The sequence below is a fragment of the Perna viridis genome, chromosome 7, assembly GCF_037379345.1.
Source record: "Perna viridis isolate PV_CMFRI_1.1 ecotype Kerala chromosome 7, ASM3737934v1, whole genome shotgun sequence".
NCBI classification, from domain to species: Eukaryota; Metazoa; Mollusca; class Bivalvia; order Mytilida; family Mytilidae; genus Perna; species Perna viridis.
The window spans coordinates 7,878,551-7,897,452 of record NC_142451.1 but is presented as its reverse complement, the minus strand read 5'-3'; the positions used below and the strand labels follow the sequence as shown (position 1 = coordinate 7,897,452).

Sequence of the window (18,902 nt, the reverse complement as noted above, 5' to 3'; positions counted from 1 at the left end):
GTCAATTCTCGTTCTGTAGATCATAAAACAATTCGAAAAATTCCACAGGGATGTCACCTAGTCCATGGACTATAAACACAGGGATGTCACTTAGACCATGGACTATAAACACAGGGATGTCACTTAGCCCATGGGCTATAAATTGTCAAGATTCCGTCTGGTCAATAAAATGATTACAGTTCAATAGAGTAAAATTTTGTTTTTAAATTGAAGAACAAATCATTTTCCTATTTTGCTTTGAACAATGGAATGATTCTACACGTTTCTAACTTGTCACACAGGTTTTTGTTGATAGTATATAAAATCCTGTGTTATTAATTGAAAAAGAGAAATATAAGGCAAAAAGCTATTTAATAATTTTTATTAAACAAATTAACATACATGTATATGATTGATATAAAAGTGTGATAAAATACAAGATATGTATATATATATCTATATAATACAACCGAATCAGTCTTTCAGTATTACGAAAAAAACTGCACTACCCCTTTAAGTATTGCAATCCCGACGAAATGGCTTTAGTGTTACTGTGTTGCGTAAAACAGGCCTGGAAGCAATAATTCATAAAAAAAAGTTTTGGGAGTGAGTGAACGAAAATACGAAACGAAACCGTAATACTTGCGACTGAATGTTGCTGAGATCATAGTGAGGTATGATGATTTACATGCTAAGTTGAGGAGTGCTAAATCCTTCACCGTATGCATTATTTTTGTCAAATTCATAATCATCCATAAGCACAGTTGTAGCAATTTGCATAAATTTTCTCTTTTTGTAATACTGTACCGACACATTCAAAGTACATTTAAGTTAAACTAAAGATTAAAAATGTAAATGGAGCAAGTATGTAAATTAAAAAAAAATCTCAATTCATGTATATATAACATGTTTGTACGGAGGTATATATAATTTAAACATTGCAAAAGAGAGGATAACATCAGAAACAACGGTTTTCAACCGTCATTTTATATATTAAACAAAGATTTATACTAACAATTAACACTTGCATAACTGTCAACAATAAAAATTCCGAAAAAGGAACTTGCCAACAGGACAACTGTTCATAACAATATTAACTACAGGTGAAATATACAACATAACGGTTTGCGTACATTTAATATAGTGTTTTCAACAGAGGAGTGCAAATAGTAACAAAGAAATTATATCTAGTATGTCACCATGCCATTCCTTTACGAAATATAAAGGCGAAAATAAAGGAATAACAGATAAAATAATTAATGATGCAAGACATTCGTAAAGTTACACATCCTATCTGGTTAAATAGATGTCCTTCTTGTTAATTCGAAAGTTTACAAGAAGACTAACTACCAGACTGTGAAGTGGTAATAACATGATATCAAATTGTATTTGACCAAGCTGAAACACTAAAAAACTTCAAAAATGAGTTCCTACTGGTCAAATGATTGGCACAAAAATGGACGGATTATGTTCAAATGCGTAATGAAAAATGTTGCGTTGAGTAAAATGGCTACGGATCATTTATCCCATTGCTGTATTACTGCGCAGAATGTTATAAGCATTTGGCACCACAGATGATCGTCCAATAGAGTTCAGGTTCATCATAGAACCCATTTCATTTCTCGAAGTTCTCTCTGATCGGAGATTGGCCACAGAACCAAACATTGATGTTTCCATCTCACTGCGCATTTGGTCTAAGTCCAAATGCAAATTGTCTGTGTCATAACCGGTTTCTGTCAGGGAAACATCGCCATCATCTTCCGGTATGTATATGCTCGAGTACTCTGATTCTGCACGAGATTTTGCATAGTCTGCCCTGTTCCTCGACATGAATTCTTGCTGGTTGCGTTTCATTTCCTCGACAATTCGCAAGTTTACATCCTGCAAAGCCTCTCTGATTGCGCCTTCTGCCTTTGTGTCACCTTAAACAGATGTGTTCATAATGTACAGATTAAAACTGTATTTTATTATCAAAATGACTGCATTACACCTCAAGAATAGTTCAGCTGAAACCTAATAATGATTCATGAATAGGTACTTAAAATTACTTCCTTGCAGATTATTGTCACAATATTCATAGTAATCGAAAAAAAAACTTTCTTAAATCGGTCAACATCTATTGAAGAATTAAGTACTTCTCAATCTAAGAATCGGGCAAATGTATATAAGGTGTGGCACATGAAGGGAAAAAAACCGCAGAGTTATTATTGTATTAACCAACTAATTACACCTGATAACAGCCATAAATAACCATTGAAGTGTTTGTAAAATTTGTCTTTTTAAGATATGGATAGGTCAAATTTAGTTGAAATGCACTACGGAAAATTGGCGGGAAATTTTTTCCGCACTCCTTCCCTATATAAGCAGTCAAAACATATCTACGTCACAGATGCTTCAGGATAAACTTAAATCCTTTTTGGTTGTTTTCTTGATGTACTGAATATATTTTAGGCAAAAATGACTAAATTGAGGAAAATGATGTGCCACCCATTGCCTGATTCTTACAGAGAATGGTACTTAAATGTGATCACAGCTTTTAATGATCGATTGCAAAAACAGTTTAACACAACATCACCTTCTCAAAGCATTGTTACTCACCTTGCATTCTAGCTTGGTCTAGAGCTCTCTCGAACGTATTGAATGCTGAATGGTATTCGTGAAGTTTGACTGAAGTGGAAGACATCATTAAGATCAAATTCATGTCCACAAAGAGACGTACAACATCAAATGATAAATGTAATTGTAGAGACAACATTACTTTGGAATAGTCTTGTGTGGCTCGCTATCCCTCCCCAAAACTCCATTTCACTACCATAGAAATACATATGTACAGAAACAGGTTCCGGCTAATCAAATTGGCTTTTTTCGACTTTTATGGCTATCTTACAATTAATCACGTAAATTCAGATTTAAAAAAATGTATACCTTCTGCGACACCCAAAAGCACACAAGACTGTAACTGATAACTCCATTCTACTGCCTCCTCTGCTGCCTCCAGTGATCGACGTGCTGCTTCCCGTGCAAATTCAAACTGCTGCAAAATCAGGAAGCAATTTCCGATCTCATGGTACAACCAAGCCGTTTCCAGACGGGTAGCACATAAAGGCACCTTTCTTGAAAACCTGTAATTGATATTAGGAATGTCAGGTTTATCCTGCAATTTCCAGTCCTCTTTTTTTTTCTTTGACGTCGAAGAAGGAAAATTAAGTATTTTTATAATATGTCGGGTTCTATTATATGATTAAAAATATTTTCAAAACTGACAATCGAATCACTTTGTTGACAAAAAAATATGATATTTGAAAGAAAGTATACATACAGTTCTAAAGCATTTTGATGTTTTCCTTGTGAAACATAAACTCTGCCAAGATTACCAAGAGCCCTGGATACCATCTCTGTGTCATCACTATAAAAACAATATGTACATGAAATACACTTTAGTACACGTTTTAGTCATATCAGTTTAGGACTGGATGTTATTGTGCTTCTAATACATTACACAACTATAATCGTGTTTTCTGTAAGCAATGTATATTTTATATATTTAAGTGGAAATAAACATATTGACATAAAAGTACACTATAATTGGTATTGTATTTACAGTGGGTGTTTCGTCAGTCTTCAGCAGATCGTTGTTTTCTTCTAACTACTTTGCATAACACTATAATACTTTTAGAGGTTTCATAATGAGTGAAAGTTGAATATCGCAAAATATCAACTTATGTTATTTGATTTTAACATCATACAAACTAGCCTCGGCGATTTTATTATGATATTGAAATTAAATAAAGAGTTGATATTTTGCGATATTCAAATTTCAAGAGTTATTAAGTAGTTGTCTTTGTAAGAATCATGCAAAATCTGAAAAATGTGATACACCACCAAAAAACTACATATTTTTATTTTTGTAATTAAGTTATTTTATGGGTCTATGCTATGAAATGTGTAATTATTCAATCAAATCTGCCTGTTTTCAGGAGATAATCAACATTGAATTCCAATAGATTCTATTGTATTTGAGTGTCATTTACAGCGTTATCTCCCTTAATTTTGAAATCTACACTGCATTCTGTATAATTTTTGTCTCCTAAGAACACCGGTTATATGAAAAACTGAATGATAATTTCTGTTTACTATGGCAATTCAAACAAAATATCAAAAATAAAAATATGTAGGCTTTTTACCCATACATCACATTTTCCATGATTCTTAGCTGGAGAGCTACTTAAACAGTTTTATTTATCATTCCTTTGGAATATTTTGGCCGCTTTAATTCGGCAAAATCTAGCGATCATGGGTCTATGACGTCATCAATCATGTCGACAGAACAACCAATCAGGTTTTATAGAAATTGATAGAAAATCACACAAGAACTAATTGCGACGGCGAATTTTTCATATCACTAATTCATATCACATCATCCATAGTGTGATATCGCACATAACTAACCGTGCCCGAAAAGTAAATAAAATGACCAAATGATACAGCCTGTTAATGAACACACTTTATACGTTAAAAAGTGTCAGCTTAGTAACAAGACGAATGTACAAGTCGTCAAGTTGGGACAATGAATGACGATGCCGCCTTTTGTTTTCTTCTAGAAAGAAAGGAAATCATTTCACTGCGTTTCAATACATACGTTTCCTCTCCAATTTGGAGGTCTCTTTCGTGGTGACGAAGGGCAACTTCATAGTCTTTATTCTCAATGGCAGAATTTCCGATGTAGCTGTGAAGTTTACCAACGATAGACATGACATTTGGTATCGGCTCTCCATCAAAGGAGGTGATAGCATTGAGACAGGCCTCTGCTTTCTGTGAACATTCGTTGAATCTGCCATCGACATAAGCTAAAACATCGATATTTCTTTGTCACTATCACTGTTCTAGTGGATTAGAGTATTTTACACACATAATTTTACAATAAAGGAATAACAATAATCACATTAATTACAATTATTATATAGATAGTAATGATTTATCGAATGTTCTCTAAGTAAAAAAATTCGATAATTCGTACCGTGAAATAAATTCGGAAATTTCACTCTCGGACCGTCACACCACGAAACTCAATCCACCTATCACAAAATTTAAAATATATGTTGAAAATAGCAATAAATGAAAGAGGAAATCCATATAATAAATATGATTATCAATTGGTTATCGCGAATAACCAAAACAACTACTCGTGGGCTACTACGCTTTAATATTTCTAAAACTCGTGCTCGGAACAAGTTCTGCACACTCGTTAAAAAAAATGGCGTTCCGCGGCACTCATGTTTAAAGTTTGGTTATTAACATTTTTCAACATCACGGCAACATCTATGGACGCCTTATCGATCAATATGTCGTTACAACATCTACGGATGCCTTATCGATCAATAAGTCGTTACAATATCTATGAATGTCTTATCGATCAGTATGTCGTTACAGTATCTTTTACAAGGATCTTGTTTCTCTGATATTGCTGGTTTCCTCTTTCAAATTGTTTTAATAGGACAACAAGGCCATAAAAACTGCCTTGATGTTGTCTTATTAAATTTCTGTGTCCTGTACATGCTGTACGATGTTTATTTTTATTATGGATTCTGATTTCTTGATTTAGTTCATGATTTCGTTACTTAACAGACAAGTTTCGTAAGAATATCGTCCCGGTGACGATTTCTATTTCTACCTGTCATCCCATTTCAATTTTTCCTACATCTAAAATACTTACCGATTTCTATATCTTCAATTTCCTTGTTGGCAAAATGAATTAGTTGTTGTCGCCGATTTACAGTTTTGTCTTTCTTATCCTTTTTCATGTACTTCATCAGTTTCTTTTGCGACATTTTCCTTGGTGATGGCGACTCTTCTTTGATAGGCTCGATTTCTTCAAAAGACATATGATTGTCAAGATCACTGTTTCCTCTGTATGTTGAGAAACTAATGTTCAGCCCTGAATCAGTGTCAGAATTTTCTTTATCACTTGACCTCGCACCCTTTCTCTTTCGTCCTCGACGGATGGACGGTTTTTCCGTTTTAGGTGGAGTGGGTCTTAAAGGGCTCAAAGGTTTCCGATTATTTTCGGGATTTTCGATCAGTTCCATTTTTTGACCCTCTAAAACAGTCAGGAACTTAGCCTGATTACTTGTCTTCCTATTTGATACATGATTGACTTTCTTTTGCTCCAAGTACCTGAACCACGACATGGGTTGTTTAGCGCCTTCGTGTCGTCTAGCATCGGATTTCGTTGATTTGTTGTCATAGCTCGGATGTGACCCACAGCTGCTATTTGACCGTGGAGACGTTCTCTTCTCTAACAACTTTGGAGGTGTAGGCTGTGGAGGTGGGGGGAGGATTGGGGCTTCAGGTGGTAAAATACGTCCTTGACGTACCCAGTAAAGAACTCGGTCGTACAAGAAATTCAATCCGTTCTCAGCCATGTTCGAAAGACTAATGGACCCAGAAGGTAACTCACCTGAAATGATCATTAATGCTTTATAAAGTACTATTTCAGAAATTTCTGAACAGCTCAGCAAATTATCTTTGTTTTTCCGTTCTACCAACTGTTAACTTTCACTAGTTCTGATAAATCTGATTTGAGTGTTATTTTTTATACAGCAGGGTAAACAAATGCAGACTGTCTTCATTAAATATTAATAATCTTTGCCCAAAATGTCAATCGGGTAAGAATATTGAGTTCGACATTGTATGCATTTGTCAAACGTCTAAACAAACATATATTTTACTAAAGAATAAGTCACGTACGGTTATAAAAGAAACCAAAAAATATTTTATATTCTTTTTTAAACAACTAGGTAAAAGCTATTAGTACCTGCTTGTTCCACCAGTCGCTCGAGGTACTGCTTATCATTGTACATTCTCCCAAGCAGCTGTTTCATTCGCCTCTCAGTTATCTCCCCTTCGTTTACTTCCTTTTCGGAACCAGATGTTACAGAGGGCTTTGACAAAGACTCCATGGATCCTCTCAAATGCTCCATTCTAGCCAATGGATGTGCCTGACGCTTTTTGAAGCCTGGCGACGGTACATTTCTAGGCGTCGAGTTTTTGCTCTCAGGCGTATTACTGGCGTACGTATTATTCCTGTTTTGTCGGCCTGTTGGAGTCCCATTTCTAGTTGGACCAAGGCTTTCTTTGGATGTGTTCATTTTCTTTTTCGTCAGCTTCGAAAGCGAATCCTTCGACTGGAATAAACAACGAAAGCAATGTTCTCAATATGTATAAGTGATTCAATCATAATTATTCTTATTTTGAATATAAATTAAAGACATCTTTGCTTACCTTTTGATCTTGCAAATCCCTGGGTGTAACTTTCGTTTATTGTATTGTAAAGAGTTTTATAATTATTTACAAATATTTTTACATGTGTGTTAGCTTAATAAAAAGGTAATGAATGACAACAGCGATGACACACATTGTTGAAATGATTGCCCTCTTGATTATATATATGTAAAGTACTGGTAAAACAATGAAGTTAACAGTATTACCATATCTTAATCTACTTACCCTTTTGAGTACATTGCCGTTGTCAGCTGGTAAGTTGGATCTCTTCTTAGATACTTTGGCTGCAATGGAAAAAGTCATCAGTTAATGCCAATCGATTCGAAAAAAAATCTCTAATGAATGGTTATGCAATAGTTTACTGATGGTTGGTACTTGTTGATTGCAAAATTGCTAATGAACGTATATAAAAACCTCAGAAGAACAGCTCTATGGATGTATATAAAGGACCTAATTCTACAAAGGGGTTTGAAATACCCGCCCTTTTCTTTATAAAGCATGTGATCCAAATTTATTTTTAAGTATTATATATGAGATTATGTAAAGGTTAACAAAAACAATGCTTTGATACGCAATTCTTTTGACGGACGCACTGCATGGCTGTCCTTCGACGCGTCATGCTCTTTGGAAGATTAAAACATTTTAATGCATTCTTTTTCGTCATTTAATGGATCTTCTTTTCGGTTTTCTTGATGTTTTTTGTATATTTCGTTTGCATAGTTACCACCAGGTTTGTCAGTATTCCTTAACACTTATTCACGTTTCCATAAACTGACACATACTGACATCTATCAGAGCCAATAAAAATTCATTGAAAAAAAACAGGAATATATCAATTGCAATAATTCGATAGATTAAATTTGCTTAGTAGTTCATTTTTCTCTCGGATGAAAGAGAAATAATAGATGTACCAATAAAATTCAATTTGTAATTATGCCGGCCTTACGTAGTATTGACTTTCCCTTGAAATCGAATCAACCAGTTCTACATAGCGTTCTAATTAAATTATATATTGATTTAGGTCATCAGTTCCAAATATGAAGTGTATCAAAGTACTCAGATTTTACGTAAATACTGATTTTTGTACGGTTATAACTTCATGATAAAACCGTTAATTTTGAGCAACGAGATAAAGTGGAAAGGAAAAGTCACCAATTTGGTAAATAAATGTTCCAGTTAGCAGTAAATGAGACGCAAGCCTTACTTACAAATCAGTTACCCATTTTATACATCTGAAAGGTATTTTTACTGATAAAGTTAAAAATGAAAATCAATGGATCATTATATAACAATCGAATGTGAAATGAAAAGACGAAGTCCTAGAAATCAATAACATATTGATAACAACCAACAGCAAATATGCTGTATTAAAAAAAAACTACAGTCGACTATAGTATTACAGTCCAGTCTCTTCTAAATGTTACTTTCTTTTATTGAAAACCTTACATATCATGTCATCGTGTTTTCCAGATATGCTGCAATGTCCCTGCAAATCATTCATCGATTCAAAACTGATATGTCTTTAAGGATAACTTTTTTCTTTGCTCAAGGAGTGAACTACTTGTACAGGGGTGCAATATCAAGCCTAATTACCTGAACCATGGTTGCTGTTTATAGCATCCTGGCTTTTGAAAATACCGTCTTGGAAGGCTTGAATATCGAGACGCTGTTTCTGACCCTTCGTGTAGTAAACAAGAGCTGTGTCATATTCTCCCTCAATAAACAGTAACTCTGCCTTCTGAAATAGTGCCTGTAATAAACAATAATATATTAAAATTATTTATGTGGAGAGAAAAAATATCCCCAGTAGTTATTTTATAAATGACTGAATCAAAAGAGCGATCCATCTAACTTTCACATGTACATATAAAAACAATATGCTCTGATTGGTACTTCATCGGAATTTAACTGTTTTAATTACGCACGTAATCCAATCAACGAAAGAAGGAAAAAAAGGATGAAACAATCATAACACAAATACTTGAAAGATGTATTAAATATGACATAAATTACGACAACGATTTCAAAGATATCTCTTACTTCAATTGTGACAATTTGGTTTTATAGAGTGACACTAATTTATTCAATATTGGAGTGAGATGTCTGTTAAGTATGAATTTCATTTTATTGAAACAAAATAAGTCGCTGCACATGTATTTTAGCCAATCTTTACAGTAATCTTCGCAATCCTTTGTTTATAAACATTCATTAGTATTATGTACTAATCCTATAGATTAACAGTCTGATCCTATTTGGTAACCTAATGTTTGGGGTTGGGGATCATGTTTATTTCCACGCAACAGTATTGGATGCATTCCATGACCTCGGGATAATAGTAACAAACATGTTCTTATGTGCACATGGTATTTTTTGTTTGTTATGATTTTTTTTGTTGTATGTAAAATTCCCTTGCAACTTGTTGCGAAATATGTTAAGCTCTTTGTATTAATTAGTCACTTTTGTAATCCGATTTTGCATGAGAACGAAGGCAAAAATGCTGTTATAAAGAATATTTATAGCGACTTATATCACTTTAATCACAAAGGGTTTATGCCAGTATTTTGTTTTGTAGAGCCAATGTGTTATTTTTTTTTCAAAAGACGCTCTTGCAAACGCGTCCTAAGAACACCGATGCTGCTACTCTTAGAAAACGCTTACAAAAACAGATAGAACAAAGTAACACAAATTGTATTTTCTTACTACAAGGAAAACAGAATTGCTTTAATTTTTTTTAGAAATATTAACAGGAAACAAACATCGAACTTTTTTAAAATCGTGTGTCATACCCAAAAACAACTGTCTCTGTATTGTCGATCGTAAACTCTGTAAGATAGATTGTAGCTTCATTTGCAACTTGTTCGTGTGTTATATCGTATAGGAATATTTTGGATACAAGCGATATTGCCAGAAAGAAAATTTTCTACTCAAACCTCATGAAAAAGTGGGTTTAAACTGAGCGCCGTTTCTACATCATGCATTGCTTTTTTCCTCTTGCTCATAAGCTGGTAGCACCGTGATCTGGCCACTAAAGCTGACATGTCATCTTGAACCAATTTGAGAGCCTGGAATTAAGAATATGATAATACCTATTCTCTTACATGTAACTAGTATAGATATATCATCCATCTTTCCCTCTATAAACAGAATGATTTAGGTTCTTTTCACATTAAAAATTATTAAAAGGGTTTTCCTCATACCTTTTTTCAACTAATATTCAACAATTTAGATTGGTCCGGGTGTTAAAAGAATAGGCCTGCAGCAGCGCTAGGCTTGTCGTAAAAGGCGACTAAATAGTGCTCAAAACCGTAGCCGGGGGCTAGGGCGCTCTGCCCACAGAGCAACTGGGATGTGTGCCCCAGGTGGTGGAATGGGGTACCCCTGGCGTGTTACATGCTGGGATTGTCAGGCTATAATACGGAAAACCTGACCGCAAACCATAGTGGTGCACCGTGTTGGGAAAGATGCCACGTTCCTCGCACGTTAAAGAACCCTACTGTGGTATTCTCCCGGAGTAGGAACCATAGGACTCCGCCACAGGAGGCTAAATTGCCCGACCCTACCCACCTCACCCTATTTCCAGTGGCAATCAAAATTTGTTGACCCATTGTCCTTGTGTCCCATCCCTTTTTCATTTTCATCATCATTTCATGTTCATTTTATCATCAATTTCATCGTCTGAATATAGCTGAAATATTGCTGCTCGGATTTTAAACCCCAACAAACAAAACAAACAAAATTATTTTGTGAAACTACGGCTTAAACATTCATTGTATAAATGTCATTTGACGTTAACATGTGAACACCGTATAGTTTGAGTATATCCTATCTAGCAGGATAACCAAATAGTTAATTATGCTCAGTTCTTGTCTTTTTGGGAGATTTCATTTATCAATAATCATGCATAGACTATACATATAAATAGGAAATTGAAACAATGTTGACTATAATTGTGTTACACAAAGAACGCACAGTTGAAAATAAGCAGAAACTCAAAGAATGCCTATTTAGATAATGAATATTCCAGCTTGTTTGCTTTGCATATCCGTATAACTAAGTGAATGTCCAATTATAAGTATTTTCTATGCAAGCTAAGCGTGAATAGACCGGGTAATATAATCATTCTGATAGATAATTAAAAGCAGGAGAAAAGGTGCCCTTTTATAAAGTTCTTTTGATATGTTATGAAGTTCATAATTAACATCACGTAGTATCTCCCATGACGTGGAGAAATGATCAAAACGTCAAATTAATGTGGAATATTACAGTACAAAGTCAGATAACAATATATAACTATCAGCCTTTAATTCAAAGAAAATATTTTGCTACAGCAGATTATCATGATTTCTTATTTATAAAACCGATACATGTACTTCGATACATGTACTTCGCCAAGGCGTATTGTATTGTTAGTCATAATGTGTGCATTCAGTCGATTTTAGTTTCAATGAGTTGTTTTGAAATGATTTAAAACAATGCACTTTTGAATTCAACGATTTTGAAAAGAAATGCGTTCCAGCAAAAATGCCATAATGACATTTATATCAAAATCAATGTTTAAATTTCTAAATTAATCATTGTAAAATCGGTCACTTTACACACCATAAACGTATTATGTAAATTGATTCTTTTTTAAATATTTTATCTGCTTATGTGTATCATTTGCCCCAAAAGTTTGTCCCTTTCCCATACCTTTGTATAAAAAAGATAAAGAAAAGCTTTATCTAGTGGAAAAAAAGCATATAATGAAAGGCAACAAATGCAGACACCTCCACAAAACACTGGAAACCAAAATAACATAATATTTAATGTCAAGTGTAACACAACAATGTCAGTGGAATGTATAAATGTACGAATATCAAATCGAATCTTTTCGAAAATTTTGGTTGTACAAATAGTTGCAGCAAAGCGAATTTTCGTAACTTTTAAGTTGCATGATCGAATATTGCTAAATCACGTCCTTTACAGCTTTAGTAGTGGTAACTGTAATGAAAACTGACAAAAAGTCAAAATATTAATTTAATAAGAGATTGGCGTGCCTTAAGTTTGTTTTTATGCCCCCGCAACGATAAGTTGGGGGGGGCATATTGTTTTATCCCTGTCCGTCCGTCCGTAATTTTGTCTGTCCCATAAAGTTTTCCGCACTTTTAAAAAAAAATCCTTGAAGATATTGAACTGATTTTTTGTATGCGAGTCTTTCATGATTAGTTACGGATCGAGTTAAAATTTAGTTCCGCAACGCTGAGTTTTACCAAAAAATATGGGCCCTGGACTTTACAAATTTCATGGAAATAACAGTTTTCCGCACTTTTTTGTAAACCCTTGAAGACATTGAACTGCTTTTTGGTATGTGAGTCTGTCATGATTAGTTACAAATCGAGTATAGGTTTCATTCTTCTACGCTGAGTTTTATCAAAATAATGGGCCCTGCACTTTAAAAATTGTATTAAAATAATAGTGTTTCGCTTTTTTTGTAAATGCTTGAAGATAGTTAACTGGTTTATGGTATGTGAGACTGTCACGATTAGTTACAGATTGAGTTTAAGTTTCGTTCAGCTATGCTGAGTTTTACTCAAAACCACATGCGGGGGCATCATTTGTTCCCCACAGACACAACAACACATCTTACAAAGTGCTTCTTACAATTATGAGTTATGATATAGCTGTATGGAGGTTAAATGCGGGGGCATCATTTTATCTAGTTTTACAATTTGCAATGTGTCACGGTTTTCTAGAAGCCAATGTGTTACTCGACCCCTGGAAAGAAATTGTGATTTTATGCACCTAAGTAGAATAAATGATTCTAATCTTTATACTATTCTATTATGAGTGAAGGGCGATAAAAAATACCGAACTGAACAACTCTAAGCAATACCGGTAGTCAAAAGAAATAGTCAAGAGGTATAACAAGTGACAATTTCTAACTCGTGTTTATTATAACCAATGTTATGAACGACTAACAATTTACGAGAAGTCAAGGCTTGCATCGGACTGACTGTTATTTACGCCATTTTAATCGCCAAGAGTTGAGTTCAGTACAATGCCAAAATTTGACAATAAAAAAAACATTTTCTGTGTTAATATGATAAGTCGTGCAAAATGAAAATATGAATCGTTATTAATCATAAAAGGAATGTCCGTGTTTCGTGTTATTTGCCCTCCATATAGATTACAACGAACGTGTCAAACGAATTAAACAAACAAAGCTATATTGATGAAATAAATAGCAAGATAAATTCGAACAAATAAAGGTTTCATTAAATCAAAACAGTCCTGTGTTTTCAGTGTTTATATGAAGTTTACTCGATTCGGAAGACTGTCCGATTATGATTTTCGATTATACTTGTACATACAGCAATATCTATTTTACACCACGATTCGTTTCCCTTGTTTTAACCAAATACTACAAAATGAAATTGTTGCATAAGCTTGACAACTTTAAAGGGTATTTTCTATACACCTGGTGTTGGTAAAAGGTAAAAAAAATGTAGAAACTTGTTATTGTTACGGTAGCAGGCGATAAAGTCACATTCCAAAGTACCTTTCTTGAAGAAATAACCTCGATACATGAGTCTTGCAAGAAGAAAGCGACCAAGTTTCAAATGTTTGAAAACGCTGATTAATATAAGCATTTGATCAAGTCCAGACTTAGCCAGCGTCACGATCAAGACTTTTGACTTCCGCAATATACAAAACATAAACAGAGGATCTCGATGGGTGCTTTTAGACGGAAGCAGAGGACGCTTACTCAACCAGTTTTGTGAGGTATTTAGTTGGGTACAAGGGTTGAAAACCGTTTTTTTTCTAAAATATGTAAATTGTGTGCAAAGTATTGAAAAAAAAAGAGCAAATGGTGGCATGTAACCCGTTTTTATGAATGCCTGGACCTGCTCCATGTTTGAATTGTACATCATTTGTTTTTTGTATATTGTTTATTGTTCTGTCGCAGTTTTCGTTGCTACATCTTTGTTTCTTGCATTATGAGCGCTGTATTTCGTTTTCGTCGCGTTTACCAATATTTCACTCTCGGTTACCCATACAAGATGTAGTTTAATAATATCGTTTGCATGGTGCTATCAATGAGAAACTGTTATTTCTTTATATTCGTAATGATATCAGAAATAATCGATATTCAAGTATATTCAACTGAACTTAAAACGCTCCCGTCCGGATAAGTGTTTGTGGACATTTTCTATACAAGCACTTCGGAAGGTAATACACGACCATTTGGTTCCGAAATGAACAATTACGATGACGCCATCTAGGTTAAAATCCCATTGCATAATTATAAACGATTGCTTAAATGCCATTCATGCAGAGGCACGAGTTTAAAATTCTAATTTTACATGTTACTATTCATTTCTTAATTTATTGACCATTCGGATGAAATTTCGAAAGCTAACAAGCGTGAAAATTATTCTTACAGAATTAACAATGTTTGCAGATACTTCAGTTGTAGTAGTAAGCAGTTACCGATTAAACAAGATTTAATATTTCTTTTGAAAAACTTGTCAAAATGTTTACAGAACGATTTATAGTTGAATAATAATATTTTACAAATCAAAGAAATTCTAGGCCATAATTATACAAATTACTTGACTTTGTCAATGATAGTTGTAATGCACCGAAATTTATCGAAATCGTAAGTGTTAACAGGTATACGCACTGCCTCTATGATGAATTACAAAATATGGAAAACATAAGTTGGAAATGTTAGCAGTTAGCATAGCAACTTTTCTTAAATCTTCGTTTTCCTCGACTTCCTATATACATGAAACGTTTTAAAGAAAAGTGATAGTAAGTTAAAACGAAGACACTTCTTCAAAGCTAGGGCCTATGACGGGAATTTGTCTCAATCAAATGGATAACCCATTGAATATCAAGACAGGAGACTGTTCATCAATTAGATATATGTTTTGTTATCTCATTTAAACAATAAACAGAGATTACGTTTGATCAGATTCAACGCACAATTTTGAACAATATGTTTGTCGTACCACAGTGTCAATCTTCCTGAAAGTCAACAAACTGCACTTTATGACTGTTTTTCTAAACAAAATGATAAACGACAATGATGGACGAAGATGGTGATGATTAGCAGAATTTTCGCACCACAGGGGTCAATAGAAGGCAACAGACGCGGTTTCGTTACTTAATTGGCTTTCTTGAAAACAATTTTACCTCCCTTTAGCGGTTATTTATTCAACAGCTGGAGAGAGCTCTATGATTGCAAAAGATAGGCCTGTTTCCAAAGGTATTAAGCATGCTTCTATTTTAAAGTGAAAATATGTATGTTAATAAAAGATTGAAAATGAAAATATCACGCTACTTATGATTCTAATAGAAAAGTAATATTACATTCCCACACATTGAACTCTTTAAGGCTTATTTTAATTAAAGGTTATCATCATTTAAAATAGAAAACATCATAAAGTAACAGTTTTCCAGAGGACTTAATACGAACTTCGATGGATCAGTACGTGACTGATTTTTTTAAAAAGAATGTATTTGCATGACTTTGAATATTTTTTAAAGAATACGCACGATTATCATATCTAAAAATTTCAAAGTAAAACCCTCTGCTCGGTCAATTATATAATTGATAGACGAATTTTGTACGCACAGTGAATGTTGAATTACTTTCTGTTGACAGAGGAAAGACAACCTGCAGAGTTGATGCTTGTTTTACTGTACCTGTCTTGGTAACATTGAGCCCATATCAATTATAAATGGAATGCATGTCTATGACGACCAAATAATGAATTGCTGGTTATACCTGCCGTTTGTTGGAACACAAAAAGATGTCAATGAGTAAACGACCATTTATCTCTAGATATGGGAAATAATAAAAAGTGCAAAATTGTATACATTTATGTCTAGTCGCGCAAATGTATTATTGAAAAGTTGCGCACACACAACTGCCGCGGTTTCTCATTTTAGCCCCAGTCTACTCGTATCCAGACTTATTCAATGTAGTAATTGTACTTATCAAATAAAGAATACATAATAAAATGTCCAGTCTTAAAATGTGGTTACATCACATAATTGCTGGAATATTAAATTGCGACAAACAACATTAAATTTACAAATATTTAACTAGGACAAGTATTAATGAAAACTTTCAAGATCACAAATCGAAGATGTTTGTGTACAGTTTATCGTTACATCAAATTTTCAATAATCAAATATTACAAGTTCTAGCGTCGGTGTTCCCTGTATAAACATGTCAATGACTTCCAGAAGAGACCACACAAGGACATTATAGTATGCAATTATTTCCTAGGTCCGAGAGTAAGCCTATATTTATAGTGAAATGATATCAACTATTCAAAGATTGTTGGTGTTTATGACTTCATTGGATGGGTTACTTGATGTAATCATTGTGTAGGATAAACTGGTAAACATTGTAAAAATTTGATCACTTGCGCTCACATGAATGATCAATCGGGGAGGCAAAGAGAAAACGATAATATGACAAATTAAATTAGGAACTTTTAACTCAGTAGTTATCGTTTTACTTGCTTTTACTTTCTTATCTTAATTTAAATCATAGTATTACAATTATGATATTTTTAACACCGACCCATGATTTTATACCATTAACGCTCCCTGCTAAAAACAAAATACCGGGTAGTATACATTTCGGTCTGTGGAACATATTTTTAATTGTCTCGTTCACTAACAATGTGTTAAACAAAATTTGAATTTGTATATGTTTCAATATTTTGTAATATTCTTATAACACATAAGATGTTATCGGTTTATATCTAAACTCGAATAACTCATTCCATTGAGTGACAATATATTAATGCAAATTATTTTTTTTTCATTTCAATAAACAAATCGCGATAAAACTAACTGACAATGAAATCATAAATATAAAATTAAATTGAATTAATTAAGATTGTTTTCAATTTTTAATACGAGCATAACTTGGTAAAAAAGTAAGAACAATTCTTAAAATTTAATTTCTAATCGATTAAAATTAAAATTAAAGAAGAACAGTTAATGAATAATATTGCGGACTGCGGACCAATCGAGGGTAATGACAAGTACCAATTAAGTTAACATATCTTGCCCAGGCGATAAATAAATAATTAAATCAAATTAAAAAATAAAATAACAATAAAATAACAATAAATAATAATAAATCAAATGTTGTTTAAGCAATACTTACCGAAGAGTAAGCCTCCAGAGCTTTATCATACTCCTTCTTCCGGAGAAACTCGTCTCCTTCACGTTTATAGACACCACTCATGTGAGCTCGCCTGTCATGCTCCGGTTTCTGTGCCGGCTTGGTTAGTGGAATCTTTGGCAATTGCCGAGGATGCTTTGGTACTATTGGAATAGCAGGATTCTTCTCGATATTTATATTATCTTGATTTCCTGCTATAGGCGCTTGTACCGGACGGGGTACCCGGGGAAGGGATCGAATTTTGCCATTTACGTTTGAAGCATCTCGGATGGGTGGAACAGGAGGGAGGATCCGTGATTGCTTTGACATAGGCGGCTCTTTGACGGAGAATTTCGGTACCTGAGGCAAAAGTCTAGTCGTCGGACCCTTGGGGGTCGACGCTCGGGGTACCAAAATTTTCCCCGTCATTGAACGTTTGAATTGACCTATTGCGAAAACGAAAAGTCAAACAAAATAGTCAATGTAAATGTAATTTAAACTCACTGTTAGCTTTCAATATAAATCCTTGATAAGTACACGAAATGTATAGTGTCGCAAAGTAACGTCATCTTCACAAATTTTCACTAAACTTGGACGAAATATACAGAAAATTCGTTACTTTATCATGATAACAACAATTACCAATTCGCGTTGGTAATATGGCGCTTTATTGCTTTATGTCACCAAGGCACTATCCATTGTTCTAAAATGTCTCAATTCCATTATGTTTCTTAAAACAAAAGAAAGAGATCCATCCTTCCATTTCACCATTTCGGTTTCTCGGGTGGTTTAAAACTAATAGACCTGGTCAATCGCATCACAAGTTTTATAATGATCTGGCGATGAGTAAAGTGTTTTGAACTTTAAATCTCTAGGTTATAATACCAATTTAAAATACCTTACGATTTCAAATCTATAATGTTTAAATACGGATAAAACAAAAGTATATATCGTTAGAAATTGGTGTATTGTCTTTGTTGTTATCACGCTCTTTGGTCAAATGTTACGAATACACAATGAAAACAATTAGTAATTAATTTCAATAGAGTACTATATATTTTTTTAATATGAAAGTATAAAAATATATGTTTTATGGAAATGAAAAAAATATTTACGATATAAAGTTAACAAGAATCGAAGTCTTGTGTAAAATAACTCGAAAAGTTGTAGAAGAATAATGAAAAAGTGGTTTCATTTTTCATCTTTTTTGTGGGATTATTTAAAACGTTGTTTCAGTCGCCTTTTCTTTAAAAAATACATTTTTGATTACACAATTGACATCTATACCTTCAAATGAAACAAAGGGAATGAAAGTTACAAGGAATATAATGAAAATTGAAAACAACCTGCTAGGTTTTGAATTAGAACTTGTTCATCAACATTGGAAAAAATCTTGGTGGCGTAATCTTTAAGAAACAATCAAACTTAACCTTCAAATATTTGTTCTACAACAAAAATACCACTAATTCAG

The 18,902-nt window shown here is 33.7% G+C and overlaps 1 protein-coding gene across 1 annotated transcript; it reads right to left on the bottom strand.

The window, feature by feature from the left end:
* Positions 1-345: 345 nt before the first annotated feature.
* Positions 346-18,279, bottom strand: LOC148611164 (outer dynein arm-docking complex subunit 4-like). Its single transcript, XM_088591394.1, has 11 exons — positions 17,435-18,279; positions 10,191-10,322; positions 8,854-9,010; positions 7,486-7,544; positions 6,794-7,163; positions 5,693-6,436; positions 4,619-4,826; positions 3,299-3,385; positions 2,905-3,101; positions 2,578-2,646; positions 346-1,901 (listed from the first exon to the last, which is right to left on the bottom strand). The coding sequence occupies exons 1-11, from the start codon at positions 17,858-17,860 to the stop codon at positions 1,501-1,503; spliced, it is 2,850 nt and encodes a 949-aa protein (XP_088447520.1). The 5' UTR covers positions 17,861-18,279; the 3' UTR covers positions 346-1,500.
* Between the last annotated feature and the right edge of the window lie 623 nt (positions 18,280-18,902).